Below are 17,069 nucleotides of genomic sequence, written 5' to 3' on the forward strand. Positions count from 1 at the left end.
ACTGAATGAACATTAACATTATACATGAATTTTCGTGAACATCATTATGCATACAAAAATAAAACAGAACAAAACTAAAAATAAATAAATAAAAAACTCGGGGTTGCTGGGGGGCACTTTTTAAAAATAGAATAAAAGAGTACAATCGGGTAATTATAAATTAGGAAATGAGGAAAATATTTCACTGGTCTAAATTGCATGAGGCAACTGTCCCAGAGCTGATTAATGGTGAATTTAAACATTTATGCACAAATATATAATACGGTGCTATAACCGCTGTTTATCAATATGGCAAATTAATGTTTTAAAGTTTCAAGAAAATGTGTGAAATGTATACTTTGTGTCTGCTTTAACAATCATCCATCTAAATTTCAGTCTTCATGACCGTCCGCTGAGTGGCTCGCCGTGATCGTATAGTGGTTAGTACTCTGCGTTGTGGCCGCAGCAACCCCGGTTCGAATCCGGGTCACGGCATTGTTTTGTTAGGTAAAATCCCGAAGTCATTATTCCAGAGTATTACAATTTTGACAGATCACGACGTTTACAGAGTAAATCTCAGATACCCATGACCGACGAAAAGACTGACCCATGCGAACGCTCACGTAATCACGTTATGGATGCATCAGTGTTGTCCTGACGTCGAGCCAAGTAACGTTACACTAATCCGTGTAAGTTTTATTTACTCCCGCTAGGTGGTGATATATTAAAGAATATGAACCATGTACATTCAGGATATGAGCTGAGTTTTAAACCCTGTATTTTGCAATAACGTTTACATACTTGCAATTCATGCAATTCTGGGTTGATTCAAATAATTTTTTACAATTATACTCTACTGATCTCACGTAAACCGTGTGAGTAGTTTACATGGGTTTGATCACCATGATAGTCACACTGTGTGACTGAAGGTCTGATAAACGGCGACCTGCTGAATCCGGTGTTGGTCGATGTTTGACTTTGTGTCGCTCCTCCTTCATAACCACAAAACCCTGCTCTAAAACTCCTAGAAACTCATTCACTCTCACAGTCTGATTCCAGCAGACCCCCTTTACCTCATCTAATATCTCAGAATTGTTAAACATGGAGACTGTTTCATCACAGACACATGAATCCAGCAACAGTAAGAGGAAAGTGATCGCGGTAGTGGGAGGCGGTTTGGTGAGAATCATTGCATCTTTATGACTTGATTACATATCTTATAATGCTGTCAATCACCATTTACTGTCTGTATCAAATCAGTCACTGGATGTTTGAGTATTTGAAAAAGTCACTCAGAAAATGAAAGGAAAATTGAATTAGTAGTTTGAGTCTGACTCAGGTGGTCCGTTAGATGTTTTACTCATTAGAAAATGTGCACTATAAAAAACAAGTGGGCAAATATTTTAGAATGTGACCGTTGTTAATCACAGTAATTCAGAGATAGTAATTCTGTTATAACATAGCCTACTGCACATGAGGAGCATGTTAATGATTGACAAAGTGGTTATGAAACTCTGTAAATGTTCCATTATGTTACAGAAGGTGTTGACATTAACATTTAAAGATGAAACACATTCAAATGAGACTTTAGGGCAATTTAGTCAATGCGCTTAAATGGTCATCTGTATGCTGGTGTAGGTTGGCAAAAGTAATTGAAAATACCCTTCCTGTTAAGTAAAGCAGATCAAGATATCAATGACTCATCCTGCACCACAGAGGTTTTGTCCAATCAAATGCTCTTTATAATGAGAATATCCCTCCCCCCGATCCCACTTGCTTTTGACTAACAACAGAACAGTTCATATCTTTGATCAAAGTTTAATATTCATGAATGATTCCAGTGAGTTATGTGTGTGCTTTTGTTATTTTGTCTTTAGTCTTTATGAGTTTGTAGCTGTATAAACCAACTTTAGGCTAAACGTTCTTCTAATATTATGCTTAAGGAAGTGACGTCAATAAGATTGATGATAAAAATATGATATTATTATATAATATTGCACTTGGCACAAAGCACAAGAATAGTGTCTGTCACCTGTCATTCCTAATAGAATCTTCAGTTCTACGTTATCTCTTTAATTCCTCCTACTTTACTATGCTTAAAAGTTTATAGTTAAGTATAAGTTCATAGGAAATAAAATAGGTCATTGCAAGCTTTACAGAAGCCCTAAAATCCAATAATTTTCAACACTCTTACAAAAATGTACTGTGACTGAATCATGGTACAGGTGGTATAATGTAATGGTAAATTATTAACATTTTCAAATACCATGATATGTACTATTTACACTGCATAATACCATGTGCAGTGTAAATAGTACAAATCACAGCACAAATCCAAAAAACGTGCAGTCACTTATTTGATACGTTTGTGTTTTTTGTTAGTACATGCACAGATATTATTACTGTCATAATCTACTTCTTCTTCTAACCCTGTCAATGTAGGTTGGATCTTTGAACGCCTGCTTCTTTGCCAAACGAGGATTTGACGTTGCAGTATTTGAATCTCGGGAAGGTGAAGACATAATCTATCTCTCAAACCAGCATTAATCGAGACTTTTATTTGAAGGATGTGATTCTGCATCTCAATTAAATGACTTCACTTTTTATTATTCACACAGCATACTGCAACATCTTTAAGCACACTTATAATCTTGTGGAAGGATTTAAGATAGAAATAAGGGATTCAAATTTCTTCCTAACTTGTGTTTTTAGCTAACCTGTTCATTCAAACTTTTTGTCCTGTTAGATATTCGGCAGGCAAAAGTCGTGAGGGGTCGAAGCATCAACTTGGCCCTGTCCCATAGGGGGCGCCAGGCCCTGAAACGTGTGGGAATGGAGGATAAGGTGGGTTTAGTCATTTACCTGTTTATTGTGTGAGTTTCGTGCAGTTTACATACATTTGTGTCCTCTTTATAAGAGAGCTGTTTATAGTTGCTCAAACTGGAAAGCAGAGGTGTCAAAAGTATTCACATTCATTACTCAGGTAGAAGTATAGATACTAGGGTTTAAAAAGACTTCTGTAGAAGTTGAAGTATCAACTCAAGCTTTTTACTCAAGTAAAAGTATAAAAGTACTTGTTTCAAAACTACTTAAAGTATAAAAGTAAAAGTAATGCAAGGAAAAAAAATGCAATTAATGCTCTCTCTCTCTCTCTCTCTCTCTCTCTCCCTCTCTCTCTCTCTCTGGCGCTCCACACAACCAAATGTGACTACAGCCTCTCACAAGTTAGAAAGAAAACACAACGCCAATCAGTTTAGCGATGTGTATTCAGGAGGCGGGACTCAGATCTAAACCGTTTGTGTAATTGGCCAATTTTTTTTTTTACGACGACAAGCCGGAATGAAAACAAGCCGAAATTAAATAGGAGTAAACGAGGCTATTTTTAAAATGTAAGGAGTAGAAAGTACAGATAATTGCGTGAAAATGTAAGGAGTAGAAGTAAAAAGTCGTCTGAAAATTAATTACTCCAGTAAAGTATAGATACCCCAAATTTATACCTCAAAAGTATTTGTACTTCGTTACTTGACACCTCTGCTGGAGCATATTTTCATTCTATTAAATAATGCATAGCACAGTGAATAAGTAGCATAGTAAGTAGTCATTAGCATATGCTTTTATTTACAGTGACTTACAGTACAGGACATTTATTAAAATACACAATACCCCTGAAGCTGGGTTCATTATGTTACCTATTTCTATCACAATGTATGTTTTTTAGAGGCATGCAAATTAATTGCTTAATTGCAAAGAACTTGCCTAACTAGTATTTTCTATAACAACTCATACATTTTGTGTGGTGGAACTTTTCCCTCAGAGGGAAGTAAAGGAAATACCATGAGGAAGTGTGAACATGTGAAACTAGGTCAAATGGTACACTAAGTACTTACACAGTCATAACAGAAGTATTGAATTTTGGTGCAGAATTATAATGTATTTTGTCTGCACATATTGTGAGCATAGTCTCTGTGATTTGGTTATTTTACACTTGTGTGACTTTTCAGCCTGACCGAGCCAGGAATGCCAGATCATTCAGATTAACCCTGAGTTAACACGACTTTTCATATCTGACAGAGTGTGACAGTCAGTCTGAAGCGTTAGATCTATACGCTGGATGGATGCAGCTGCTGCGAACCCTCGTATTTGAACTGCATAACGTGATTTACCTAAGCAGGACATCTGCCTGGATCAACATCCTTTGTTGGTCCTGGAACAACATTCCCATCAACCCAGATCATTCCCAAATTAGATTTAGGGTTACGTTTAGGGGCTTCAGTAATGTCTTACAAGTTGAATAAAATTGCTGAGTAAAAGTATTATTTTCTCCATATGTATATATATACATGTACAATCATGCACATATATATATATATGAAAAAAAATTTATACTTTTATTCAGCAAGGATTTTCAACATTGATATTAATAAGAAATTGTCACGATTCGGTTATGTTACATGTTCCTGTTTCATGTCTGTCATGTGATCACCTGTTCAAGTCATATGATCCTGCCATGTGTTCCCTTGTCTCATGTGTCATGCTGTCATTGGTTCATTGTTTCATTGTTCACAGGTGTCCCTTATCTTGTCATTAGTCTTGTGTGTATTTAAGCCCTCATGTTTGCCATGTGTCTTGGTCAAGTTTTGTTTCACTGTAACCATGGTTGCCATGTCCATGTCCATGTCCATGTCCATGTCCATGTCCATGTCCATGTCCATGTCCATGTCCATGTCCATGTCCATGTCCATGTCCAACACCAGCCTAATGACAAGACAAGGGACACCTGTGAACAATGAAATAATGAACCAATGACAACATGACACATCAGACAAGGGACTTTTTGACTTGAACAGGGGATCACATGACAGACATGAAACAGGAACATGAAACATTACCGAATAGTGACAGAAATGTTTTAGCAGCAAATCTTCATATTAGAATGATTTCTGAAGGATCATGTGACACTGAAGACTGGAGTAATGATGCTGAAAATTAAATATATTGCTCCTGATACAATTTCCTTGCTGATATAATGTCTTTAACATGTCAAACCTGTTTTTTCCTTTCTTTTAGATAGTCTCTAAAGGCATTCCCATGCATGCCCGTATGATCCATAATACGAATGGAAAACGTTCTCCCATACCCTACGGCAAGAAGGGACAGGTAACAAATAACTATTTACATGTCACATCACATATTCACACAAATGCAGTAGCTTCAAATTGTTCCCCTCTGGATGCTTACCTCAGTCAAGTCAAATTTATTTGTATAGCGCCACACATTACACATTGTTTCAAAGCAGCTTTACAAAAAATCATGATGGTAATGTTTATGATAACTTCATGCCTTATAGTTGCATTTAGCAGATTAGAGCTGGACGATAATATAGGCTAGTTTACATTTTGCAACAATATACAAGCAATCTAGCAGATGAGATATGCTATAGCAGTTCAGAATTGCTCAGTCACATGACAGGTTGTTGTGAAGGTATTGCGCAGTTATAGGGTTATTCACCCACTAGTTGAGAACATTTACATCAGACATACATTCGTGAATGAAGTCCGCTGATACATAACTTGAGCACCGTGACCAGTGACCCCAGCAGAGTCAATACAACCATCTCCTTTAAAACCAGTTTGTTAATCATTACAATCATAATGTACACATAAAAGTGTCAGTTAGGACTTTGTCATTGCCTTTTTTCCTTCTGTTTATGAGAAATCAGCACTTATGTTTCGTTTCCTGTCATTGTATCTACATCTTTCCATGCAAAAAGGAATTATTACTTAAAAAGATAAATATATTTATCTCAAATACACGTAAATGTGAAAAAAATATTGAAAAGGGAGAAAAATATATTTTGTGGTTTGTATCAAATGTGACAGTAGTTTGACAGAAATGCAACCGAATGTAAAGCAACATTTATAGATTGCTTTACATTCCCTTATCATTGAAAATTACTAATTAAAAAAACCCTAATAACTAATAAGAAACTAATTCAAAAATTAGAAGTATATACAATTTGGATAATTTAGCATTTTTGGGCCTGTGTAGGTCATCGTCATTGAAATTTATGGGGAAAAAACGAATAAAAAAGTAAACTGTGTATCATTTGAATAATTTAGCATATAAATAAATTAGCGTTTTTGATCCTGTGTAGCTCATCATATTATTCACTGTTGTACAATATAATATTTTATGTTAAATAGTAAATATTAGACCTGAAGCAAAACTATCTGAGAACCGCTATTCTGAATATCCTTGTTGAAAATCCTGTTTTTCTGAGAAATATATCACAGCTTGGAAATTGGTTTGTGGAGACACTGTTTCATGTTGGCGGATGAGGCAAAAAGCCCTCAGATATGCTTTAAAAACCGTGGACATGGGAAAGTTTCTCTGACCTAGTGTTCATTTTGTGAATCATGGGGTTTGCAGAGATTATGATTACTAGAAACCAGCAGATGGACAGAAACAGAACTGCATTTAAATCATTATCTTATTACTACTGCTGTGTAATCTTCTCATAACACACACACACACACACACACACACACACACACACACACACACACACACACACACACACAATGGATTGATGGCAGTGATGTGTTTCATGATGCAAAGCTGTAGATAGTGTGTGTATATGGAGATCAGGTGACTGAACTCCACATCTGTCATAAATCCATCATTTTAGATTAAAAATATGTAATCCAGAACATGCATAATAGGGATTAAACTTGTCATTATTCCACTGGCTGACTGACTCTAAGCACCCTAAACATGCTGTTCAGTGTAATGATGCTGTTTCTTTTGTAGTACATCCTCTCAGTGGACAGAGCCAACCTCAACAAGGAGCTGCTAGCAGGTATAGCAGTTCATTCAACCCACTGAATGCCACTTTATATCAAATCATATTTCAATATAATAAAGGTGTACATATTTTGGGTTCTTTTGAAGAATCCCTGTGTCCCTATTTGCATATCCATCCTGAGTGGTATGCAAGTGTTTCTCTCTCTTGTCAACTTCTTTCTTCATTTGCCCACTTTTAATCGGTAAATTCCTGATGGATAAAATCAAGTCATTCCCTATTATTATTGTTTATATATTTTCTCTTGTTGAATATCCAGATTCAAGTTTAAATAAACTAGCATTCAAAAGTTTGGGGTCGGTAAGATTTTTAAATGTTTAAATGTGAGAAGTCTCCTCTGCTCACATATGCGCCATTTATTTACCCAAAAAATACAGTGAAAACAGTAACATTATGGAAATATTATTGCAATTGTTTTCCATTTTAGTATATTTTAAAATGTATTCCTGTGAAGTCAATACTCCAGTCTTCAGTCAAACAGTGTAAAAGTGTTTGTTGTCACCTTTGCTCAGTTTAATGCATCCTTGCAGAATGAACATTAATTTCGTGAAAAAAAATCATACCTTAACTTCCAAACTTTTAATGGTAGCACATTATTGTACTATGGTTGCAAATTTTTGAATGCTATTTCATGATGACTAAAGGGTAGTAAATCTAAGTTGTAAGACCTGTAAGTTAACAAGAAATACATTTCAAGTACATACTTTTTGTGCTTTAGTACAAGGATATGAACTGGGATGCAGTCAAATGTATGAATGCTTTTATGTACTGAATAAACATGCCGAATTGAAATGTTTTCTTGCAGCGGCAGACACGTTTCCGAACACTACACTGAACTTTAATCACAAGCTGCACGACTGGAGTCCAAAAACAGGAGCAATGACCTTTATCGGGTAAACAGTGTTTCTTTCTCTCTAAATGTCTTTCTGTCTCTATTTTGGACATGGTAATACAATGTTTTTGAGTGAATAATACTATGGTATTCTTTGAAATACCATGTGAAGGAATAGTTAACCAAAAATGAATATTCTTGACATTATTTACTGACCTTCATGTCATTACAGACATTTAAAAAACACACATGCAGGTTTGGAATGATGTGGGTATATAAATAATGACAGAATTTTAATTTCTAGGTGAACTATACCTTTAACGGGGTCAGGTTTGGCTGCCTGACAAGGTCATGTGATCACAAGAGTTTGCAAATTCACTTCAGTCTGTGGATACTCCGTGTGAATTAGATTACATTTCAGTAGAGATGCAAATGAGATCTGGTCTCTCAACAGACCTGATGGCCAGAGGAAGGAGTTGCAGGCTGATCTGATCGTAGGCTGTGATGGAGCTTTCTCTGCTGTCAGGAAGCAGTTCTTACGGCAAAGTCGTTTCAATTACAGCCAGACGTACATTCCCCACGGGTACATGGAGCTCACCATGCCTCCTAAAGATGGAGATGTAAGCATCACAGCATGTTATCCAGCATAGTATATCTTGGTATATGTCTTCATAGTACATATCTGCCCTCATTTTGTCTGTTCACATCTCTCTTTCTCTCTCCTCGTCCTCTAAGTTTGCGATGGAGCCCAATTATTTGCACATTTGGCCCAGGAACACTTTTATGATGATTGCCCTGCCTAACTTGGTGAGGTCATTTAATAACTCTTTTTTACCCTGTTATATTGCTGTTTTTTACTTGCATGCAGAATTTTTTATTTTTATAAAAAAAAAATTGTATTATTATTTTATTACAAGTTTTTAATTATTATAATAATCAGATATTAAAGAATATTTAATTATTTTATCAACTTTTTTGTAATTATCTATTCATTATCAGTATTATTATTAAATATTAAAGAATATTTTATTATTTATTAAAATGTTTGTGATTTTTATTTTTAAATATTAAAAAATATATTGTTATTTTATTATTTTATACGTTTTTGTGATTATCTATTCATTGTTTTGATTATTATTATTTTATAGAATCTTTTATTATTTATTTTTATAATAATAATAACAATAATTATTGTTGTTGTTTTTAAATATGAAAGAATATTTTATTATTTATTAAAGTTTTCTGTTATTTTCTATTCATTTTCTTAGATTATTATTAAATTATTATTATTTTAATTTATAGAATATTTTATTTTAATATTTAGTTTTTTTATTATCCATTCATTTTTTGTGATTATTATTATTTTATAGAATATTTTATTATTATTTTTGAACAATAATAATTTATATTATTGTTTTTAAATATGAATGAATATTTTATAATTGTAGTATTTATTCGTTTTCTGTGATTATTCATTATTATTATTATTTATTAAAGTAATTTTTGTGAGTATGACAATAATAATTGTTTTTAAATATTAAAGAATATTTTATTATTTATTAAAGTTTTCTGTGACTTTTTCAGTTGTTCGAGAAAATTATTATTATTACAGTATTATTTCTGATGTGGTCTTTCATAGTATATTTCATGTCTGTGTTTTTTCATAGTATATTCAGGGTCTTTAGATTTACTGTTTGATGACAGCTGATGAATAATGAATAATGAATAATGTCATTACCAATGATTATGAATAATTCAAATAATTCGGCCTCCAAATGCATTTTGAAGGTACTTTATAATCTTTTGCTTTGGTTATGTTGTAGTTTCCTTGTGGAAAATCATGTTCCTTTTGATTTTGTTTCTGAAGGACAGGACGTTCACATGCACCCTCTTCATGCCCTTTGAAGATTTCGAGAAGATCCGCAGCGGTGACGAGGTCATTCGTTTCTTCCAGCAATACTTCCCTGACTCTATACCTCTAATAGGAGTGTGAGTACAGCTCTTTCTCGCTCTCTTTCAGTCTGCTTCATGCTACTCTCAGGTCTAGAGGACATCTTGGTTAGGTGTGAAATTGTAGTCTAATAGACACAGGTCAGCGAGTGTTTTCTTTATTAATATGAATGCTGCGATGATGGGGAGATACAGTACTGAGATGACGGGTGAGGACAGTGAGTGATTCCAAGCCTCGCAGAACTGTAAATGAGTTTCAAACAGCTTTACTGTTCAGCATTTTTAGAGTCAACTGAAGATGTTCTCATTTTGCTCAAGATATACATAATTCAGCACTCTACGTTACACATACTTGAGCATTGAAAGTTCCAACAAAAAGACTTGGTTGGTAAGATTTTGTAATGGTTTTTGAAAGAAATTTCTTATGCTCAACAAAGCTGCATTTATTTGATTAAAAAAAAACAAAAAAAAACTAGACTAGCCTGGAAATCCAGACCTAAATCTGAAAGATTAATGGTCTGGCATCGACTAATGAAAATCGGCCAGCTCGAGGGGCGGCACCAAGCATGAATTTGAAAATCTCACTGCACGCGATTGGATAACACTACGACCAATCACAACAAGCCCCATACGCTTAGCTACCAGCGGAGCTAACTGATAGATTAGACTCTTGCCGTATCCGGTCGGCAAAACAGCAAAAACGTCCTTCTTGCAAAGGAACGATTCGAGCGCCGTCTTCTGTTCCTCTTTTAGATAAAAAGCCAAGTCTAACTCGTTCATCTATAGCCATCTTGCAATGTTTACTAATGACTTCGATGTCGTCATCTGTTTAGCTCGCCTCTGGCCCGCCTATATCAGATAACCCGATGTGACTGGTGCAGCTCGGATACAAGGGCATATTTAATGAGCATCATTACTCGACGCCAGAGTAAATTCGCTGAGCAAATTCAACTTGTGCTCTCGTGAGAACTCTGGATTTCCAGGGTAGTAAAAAAATGTAATATTGTGAAACATTATAAAAATGTAAAACAACTGTTTTCTCCTTTTTTTTCCCCTTTTTTTTTCTGTGATGCAAAGCTGAATTTCATCATTACTCCAGTCTTCAGTGTCACATGATCCCTCAGAAATCATTCTAATATGCTGATTTGCTGCTCAAAAAACATTTATTACTATTATCAATGTTGAAAACAGTTGTGCTGCTTTATTTCTTTGTAGAAACAGCAATACATTTTAAAAGGATTCTTTGAAAGAAGAATAGAAAGTTCAAAAGAACAGAATTTATTTGAAACACTATAAATGTCTTTACTGTCACTTTTTATTAATTTAATGCATCCTTGCTTTTAATTTCTTTAAAAACTGACCCCAGATTTTTGAATGCTAGTGCATGATAATTTGATATTTTGCATAATATAATGATATTTTTGGGTTTATGAGTTAATGATGTTTTATGTATTAAATCATAAACAAAGTACAGTGCACCCAAAAATGAAAATTCTGTTATGTCAATATGTCAATCTGTCAGATTTGTGGTGGAATGAAAATCACAGTCACTATTTTCTTATTGTGTCTAAATGAAGTGACCCACTTTTGTGATCCACTGAGTAAAGAAAGTCATACGGGTTTGAAACAACAGTGAGGGTGATATTTAATTATCTTCTGCATCTTAATTTGACACTGACCTTTATATAAAATATTCCATTTCAGTCTTTCATAATATATGCAGAATAATAACAAGTGAAATGTGCAAAGAAATACAGGGTGGAATGCTTAAAAAAAAATTATTGGATGAGATTGGCCTACGTTAAATTTCATAATTAACATAATTAAGTAGTGAGTCAGAAAGAAAAGAGCCAGTGTTGTATATGCATGTACGTTATCTGCTCGTGCGTGTATTCTGTCAGACGGAGTGTGTTTGTGTTTTCTCAGTGAGGCTCTGAAACAGGATTTCTTCCGGCTGCCGGCTCAGGCCATGGTCTCCGTGAAGTGCTCCCCGTATCATCTGTTTGATAAGTGTGTTCTCATGGGAGATGCGGCCCACGCTGTGGTCCCGTTCTACGGTCAAGGTATGAATGCGGTAAGTGGATATTCATTCTGATCCAAGTTTTTTTCAGTTAGTCTCCAGCTGTAATTGCTCCCAAAGAGGTTAACATAACCTCAACATCAAGTTGCAATTTGCAGCTGAAATGCAATTAACAGTATACAGAAATATTCCAGTAGCTCTCGAACATGTAATCATCTTTTTACAGGCTTGACCAGAAAATGGACCAGTGGTATCATTGAGATACTATTATAGTTTACATTTATAGTTTGAATTAGTTGTTAAAGCTGTAGCATTTTTTATATTAGCTATATAGTTTTTATTCATTTTTATTTCAGTTTGAGTTATTTTAGTACATCAAGTTAAACTAAATGAGTTCATGTTTTTTTATATATATATATATATTTTTTTTAATGGATTTAGTTTGAGAAAAGTATAATAACCCTGATATGGACCTTATTTTAAAGGGGTCATGACATGAGAATTCAAGAGGTCTTTGTACCATTAAAACATCCTGCAGGTTTCAGAGCTTCTCATTATAAACAAAGCATTTATTTAAACAAGCTCCAAAAAGTCTCGTTTTGATATTGTGGGATCTGTAACGTCACACAGGCAAATATATTTGTATATGACTGCCTCCAGAGCAAGACATTGACAAATACTTACACATCATCACACCATAGGCCCCGCCCACTAGCGTTCAGTCGCTTAATGGCTGACTTTTGAGAGCAACAAGTCAAAAGCAAATAGAAACCATTATAATCACTGACGCTGTCTACACTGGATACAGTATACAGACGCGCGTTCAGTTTCTGACATACTCCACGTGCTTGAGTCTGCCGACAACAGGACAAATGAAAGAGTGAAAGAAAGTTCCAGGTTAAACTGCTCATTTGCGTCTCTGTACTGACTTCAAAAACAAGGATGGTTTATTTTAATGACGTAACAGATCGCATTGGAGGATTACATGTTTGTTCGGAGCATTTTGTTTTGTAAATGAGACACAGTGTAAAGAAACTTTTGTTGAAAGATGAAGCAGCCGACAGTGATGTTAGCCAATCATAAGTGGCCGTTTACTGACAAGCCTTAAAGGAGCCGCCCCTTAAAAACGGATCATTTCAGACAGGTCAGAATGAAGCTGAAGCAGAATGAAAATGATCGGTTTTCCACATATGTGTGTGTGTGTGTGTATTTATTTATTTTTTTAAATGTCATGTCCATCCATGTCATGACCCCTTTAAATATTGTGCATGTAAATGTGGTCAGTGAAATTTTCAATGAAAAAGTGGAAGAATATGAGTAACCAATAAATGTGAGTTGTCTTAGAGTGTTTTAAGTGAAAGCCCAGAAAGCTCATTTATTTTTTTATTTTGATTCACAGGGCTTTGAGGATTGTCTAGTTATCGACGAAATTATGGACCAGTTGGATGAAAACATTGGTAAGACAGAACCGGCTTCACAAGAAAATTCAAGTTCAAACCATTTCCAAAGTGAAAGGAATTCATTCATTAAATTAAAGTAATATAAATTAATGACATTTCTCAAAAGTTTGAATCATTTCATCCCAGAGTAAAATCACAGGATGATTGCTAGTTAGCAATATGGGTTATATTTACTATATAAAAGCCAAGAGGGAACTAAGAGATGCCAAATAATTGGTCTTAAATTGCAAGGACATAAAAAAAAGTGCTCACAGTGTATGTAAAACATACACATAAATAAACGGGGAGAGCCGCTATTGAAGATACATTATAGAAGTACATGAATTGTTTTCTTATTCTCTGTCTACAGCTGCTGTTCTTCAAGAATACACCAGAGTTCGAGTACCTGACGATCACGCCATAGCTGACCTGGCCATGTACAACTATGTAGAGGTACGCCATCAACTCATATCAGCTGCAATACTGTATCTGAACACTAGGTGCTGTCACATGACTTCCCACATCACCTGCAGCGCAAGTGTAGTTCATTTGACTTACTGGAAGTTCATGGGGTTTGTACTTAAACAGATTTTTTCTTTTTTCTTTTAATCAGAGCTGCTAGACAAGGCTGTCCTTGTTTTTCTGGTCATTAAGTTGAATGCACACATACATTACAGTACAAACACACACTGACACTTTTTCACACAGTAGCAGTAATCACTCTGCCACCAGCTGATCAGATGTGACATGCATGCAGACCACAGACAGGTCAACCTCATTACTGATGGCAGTGTGAAAAATACACACACACAACACATTTGTTTGCCATTAGCTTCACTCATTATGTGATTTGTGTCGTAGATGAGGGCGCATGTCAATTCCAAATATTTCCTGTTCCGAAAATACCTGGACAATATCCTTCACGTCATCATGCCAAAAACAATCGTCCCCCTTTACACAATGGTAAGAGCTTTTTAGTGTTGCGTATCATCTTGTTTATTGTTGATATTTTTGTTCACTAATTCATATGTCTGATTGCTTGGCTTTCAGGTCACATTCACCAGAACACGGTACCATGAAGCGGTGAATCGCTGGCATTGGCAAGATAAGGTGAAGAAAAAACAAAACTGTGTGTTTGAAAGTGCCAGAGAACAAATGACTCACGTCAGTGTGAAATCAGGGACCGTGTGAGGCTGAAAACACAGAGTTTTAAAACAGCATTTCCACGCTGAGCTATTAACAAAACATCATTTCATGTGAGGATCCATCAGAGTTATGGTCGTAATAGCACATTATAGTCTGATGGTAGAAAAAGTTTCATTGTGTTCTTTGAGGGTTTTTTATTATGCTACTGTAGTTCAGGAACTAATCGAAGTGTGTTGAACTGTGAAATGAACTGTTCAACTTTTGGATTTATTTTTCTAGAATATGTGCACAAAAGAGTCTGCATCCTACAATGCAATGCACTATGAAATTCAAAGACTCTGAAATGTTTATAGTATTTGTTTGGGGTCTATAAGATTTTTTTATGTTTCTTATGCTCACCAAGGCTGCATTTATTTGATAAAAAATACAGTAAAAACAGTAATACTGTGAAATATTATTACAATTTAAAATATCTGTTTTCTATTTTAAAATATATTTAAATGTAATTTATTCCTGTTATGCAAAGCTGAATTTTCAGCATCAGTACTCCAGTCTACAGTGTCACATGATTCAGCTGATTTGCTGCTCAAGAAACGTATTATTATCATCAACGTTACAGTCGCACTGCATCATATTTTTGTGGAAACCATAGTACATTTTCAGGATTATTTGATAAATTAAAAGTTCAAAAGAACAGCATTTATTTGAAATAGAAATCTTTTGTAACACCGTAAATGTCATTACTGATCAGTTTATTTAATGCATCCTTGCTGAATAAACACATTTAATAAATCATACTAACCCCAAACTTTTGAACTGTAGTGTAGACTGTAGACTATAATTATAAATGCATATTGACTTTATTTTGTATTTTTTTTATTAGAACCAAAGACTGCATTGTTAATGAAGTGAAACATCGTGCTTTTCATTTAAGTACAAACTGAATGGAAATCCCAGCAGATGTCTTTAGAAGCCTGCAGGAAAGCGTTAAAAACGTTTGGGAAGTTTCTCACGGCACAGTACGATAATAACAGATTGTGATCCATCAGTAAATGTCTTGCTGGTCTTTTGCAGGTGATCACTCGAGGTCTGTGGCTGTGTGGAGTTGTGTCCGCTGCAGGAGGGATGTATGTCTTGGTCAGAAACTCTCACAAACTCCCCAGCATCTCTGCAGAGCACCTGTGGACCCGCATACTCGCTCTAAAGCCGCTTCTAAAATGTCCATGCACATGAAAGCCTGTGTTGATGTTTACTCACCAAAGACCTTTCATAGTTCTGTACTGGACCAAAATTGAAATCTTCTTCAGTATAAGTGGCATGATGTTGATTAGCACAGGAAATAATTTTAGTGTAGTGCACTTAAAATGGGAGTACATTGGGGCAGCTGTTCCAGATGGTTTAAAAGCAGAAATGTGCAGCTGGTATGATTGTTAAAGCACGTATCTTCTCATCAACAGATTATTTAATGCAAAGCGACTTGTATTGCATTCAAGGTATACATTTTATCAGTTCATGCATTCCCTGGAAAGCTAAACTTTAGCATTGCTAGCACTATGCTGTACTTCTGGAGCTACAGGAACGCTGCCTTGACATGAGTTATTCTGTAAAACATTTATTTTTTGAGCTCTTAAAGTTGTCTAAATGTACTTTTTTGAAGTGGGAATGTTTCTCAAAGTGTTTACTTCCTGTGCCTGTGTAGAAACATGTAGGTTATTCTGTGATAATCAACATTATGTCTCGGGTTCTTTAACTTGTATTGAATCCAGAACATTACTTTAATTAAGCCACCATGCACTTGAAATTGTTGAGGGAGAAATAATGGACATATGATTCTGTGTGAATGTCTAATCTAGTTTGCTTTTACTTTATATAGGTCACATCTAAGTGGGTGTTGTGATTTCTAAGCACATAAAGGTATAATTACTGTTTGTAGATTCAAAATGAGGTAAAGGTGACTGAATAAAGTATTTTGTTCACTAAATGATTGAATTCTTCTGCTTCATGGGTCTGTTTTCATTTTCTCACTTTCATTTTCTGATAGTTCTTATAGTTCTGTTTCTTATAGTTTCTTATAGTGAGTTTCATTATAACTAAACATTGTCATTTATCCTTTATTTTTAGGGTGGGAGAAACGTTAAGTCCTCCTGTCCTCATGGTTGTCAACTTGTCATGTAAAATCTAATCCCCGTTTGCATTTGACCCACAAATCCTCCACAGGCCATAATCCATGAATGAGATAACAGATGCCTTCTCAACCACTCAAGCAAGCATTCAGTCATTCAGCTGTCATTTTCAAACATATTTATCAGTATGTCGTTTCCGTATTTTAAATCAGTTTCGTGAAATTGTAAACACTTTTTAATGCAACGATTGGTATTCAGCTTGTTTTAGCTGTCATCCAGAAGTTTTATGTTAAGCTTCACATTGGGATTTAAATGTTACATTTTATTTGTATTTTTTTTAGAACTGGAAAAATTATGGAAGCTTGTTTCCGCTACAGAATAAAAAATAATAAGCCATCCTAGGTGTATATGACACTCTTCTTTTAGCCAAACACAATCGGAGTTAGGCTATATTAAGAAATATCCTGGCTCTTCCAAGCTTTATAATGAGAGTTTTGAAGCTCCAAAAAGTACATCCATCCATCACAAAAGTAATCCATACGATGCGTTTTTGTAAGAAAAATACCTATAATTATAACTTTATAAACTGTAATCACTAGCTTTCGGTAACGGCCACCCACACACGTTCACGAGAGAGTTGAGTTCCGGCATATGACGTAAGATGTGTGAGTAGAGTCCACTTCGGTGAGAGTAGACGCCTCTCAAGGTTCAAACAAAG

The 17,069-nt window shown here is 35.1% G+C and overlaps 1 protein-coding gene across 1 annotated transcript; it reads left to right on the top strand.

Annotated features, from left to right (window-relative positions):
• The first annotated feature begins 922 nt into the window (after positions 1–922).
• kmo (kynurenine 3-monooxygenase) lies at positions 923–16,209 on the top strand. The gene is made up of 15 exons (XM_084391841.1): positions 923–1,158; positions 2,422–2,491; positions 2,726–2,823; positions 5,047–5,136; positions 6,790–6,838; positions 7,647–7,734; positions 8,128–8,293; positions 8,409–8,480; positions 9,541–9,662; positions 11,550–11,697; positions 13,043–13,100; positions 13,453–13,535; positions 13,944–14,045; positions 14,133–14,192; positions 15,303–16,209. Exons 1-15 carry the CDS (start codon positions 1,081–1,083, stop codon positions 15,459–15,461), a joined length of 1,443 nt encoding a protein of 480 aa, XP_084247967.1. The 5' UTR covers positions 923–1,080; the 3' UTR covers positions 15,462–16,209.
• Positions 16,210–17,069: the final 860 nt, after the last annotated feature.

The sequence above is a fragment of the Rutilus rutilus genome (assembly GCF_951802725.1).
Source record: "Rutilus rutilus genome assembly, chromosome: 20".
In the NCBI taxonomy this organism is placed as follows: domain Eukaryota; kingdom Metazoa; phylum Chordata; class Actinopteri; order Cypriniformes; family Leuciscidae; genus Rutilus; species Rutilus rutilus.

Coding starts and splice junctions, on each gene's coding strand:
- kmo (XM_084391841.1), top strand. CDS start 1,081: ATGGAGACTGTTTCATCACAGACACATGAATCCAGCAACAGTAAGAGG. Junction 7,735..8,127: donor GGAGCAATGACCTTTATCGG/GTAAACAGTGTT, acceptor GTCTCTCAACAG/ACCTGATGGCCAGAGGAAGG. Junction 13,536..13,943: donor CCATGTACAACTATGTAGAG/GTACGCCATCAA, acceptor TTTGTGTCGTAG/ATGAGGGCGCATGTCAATTC.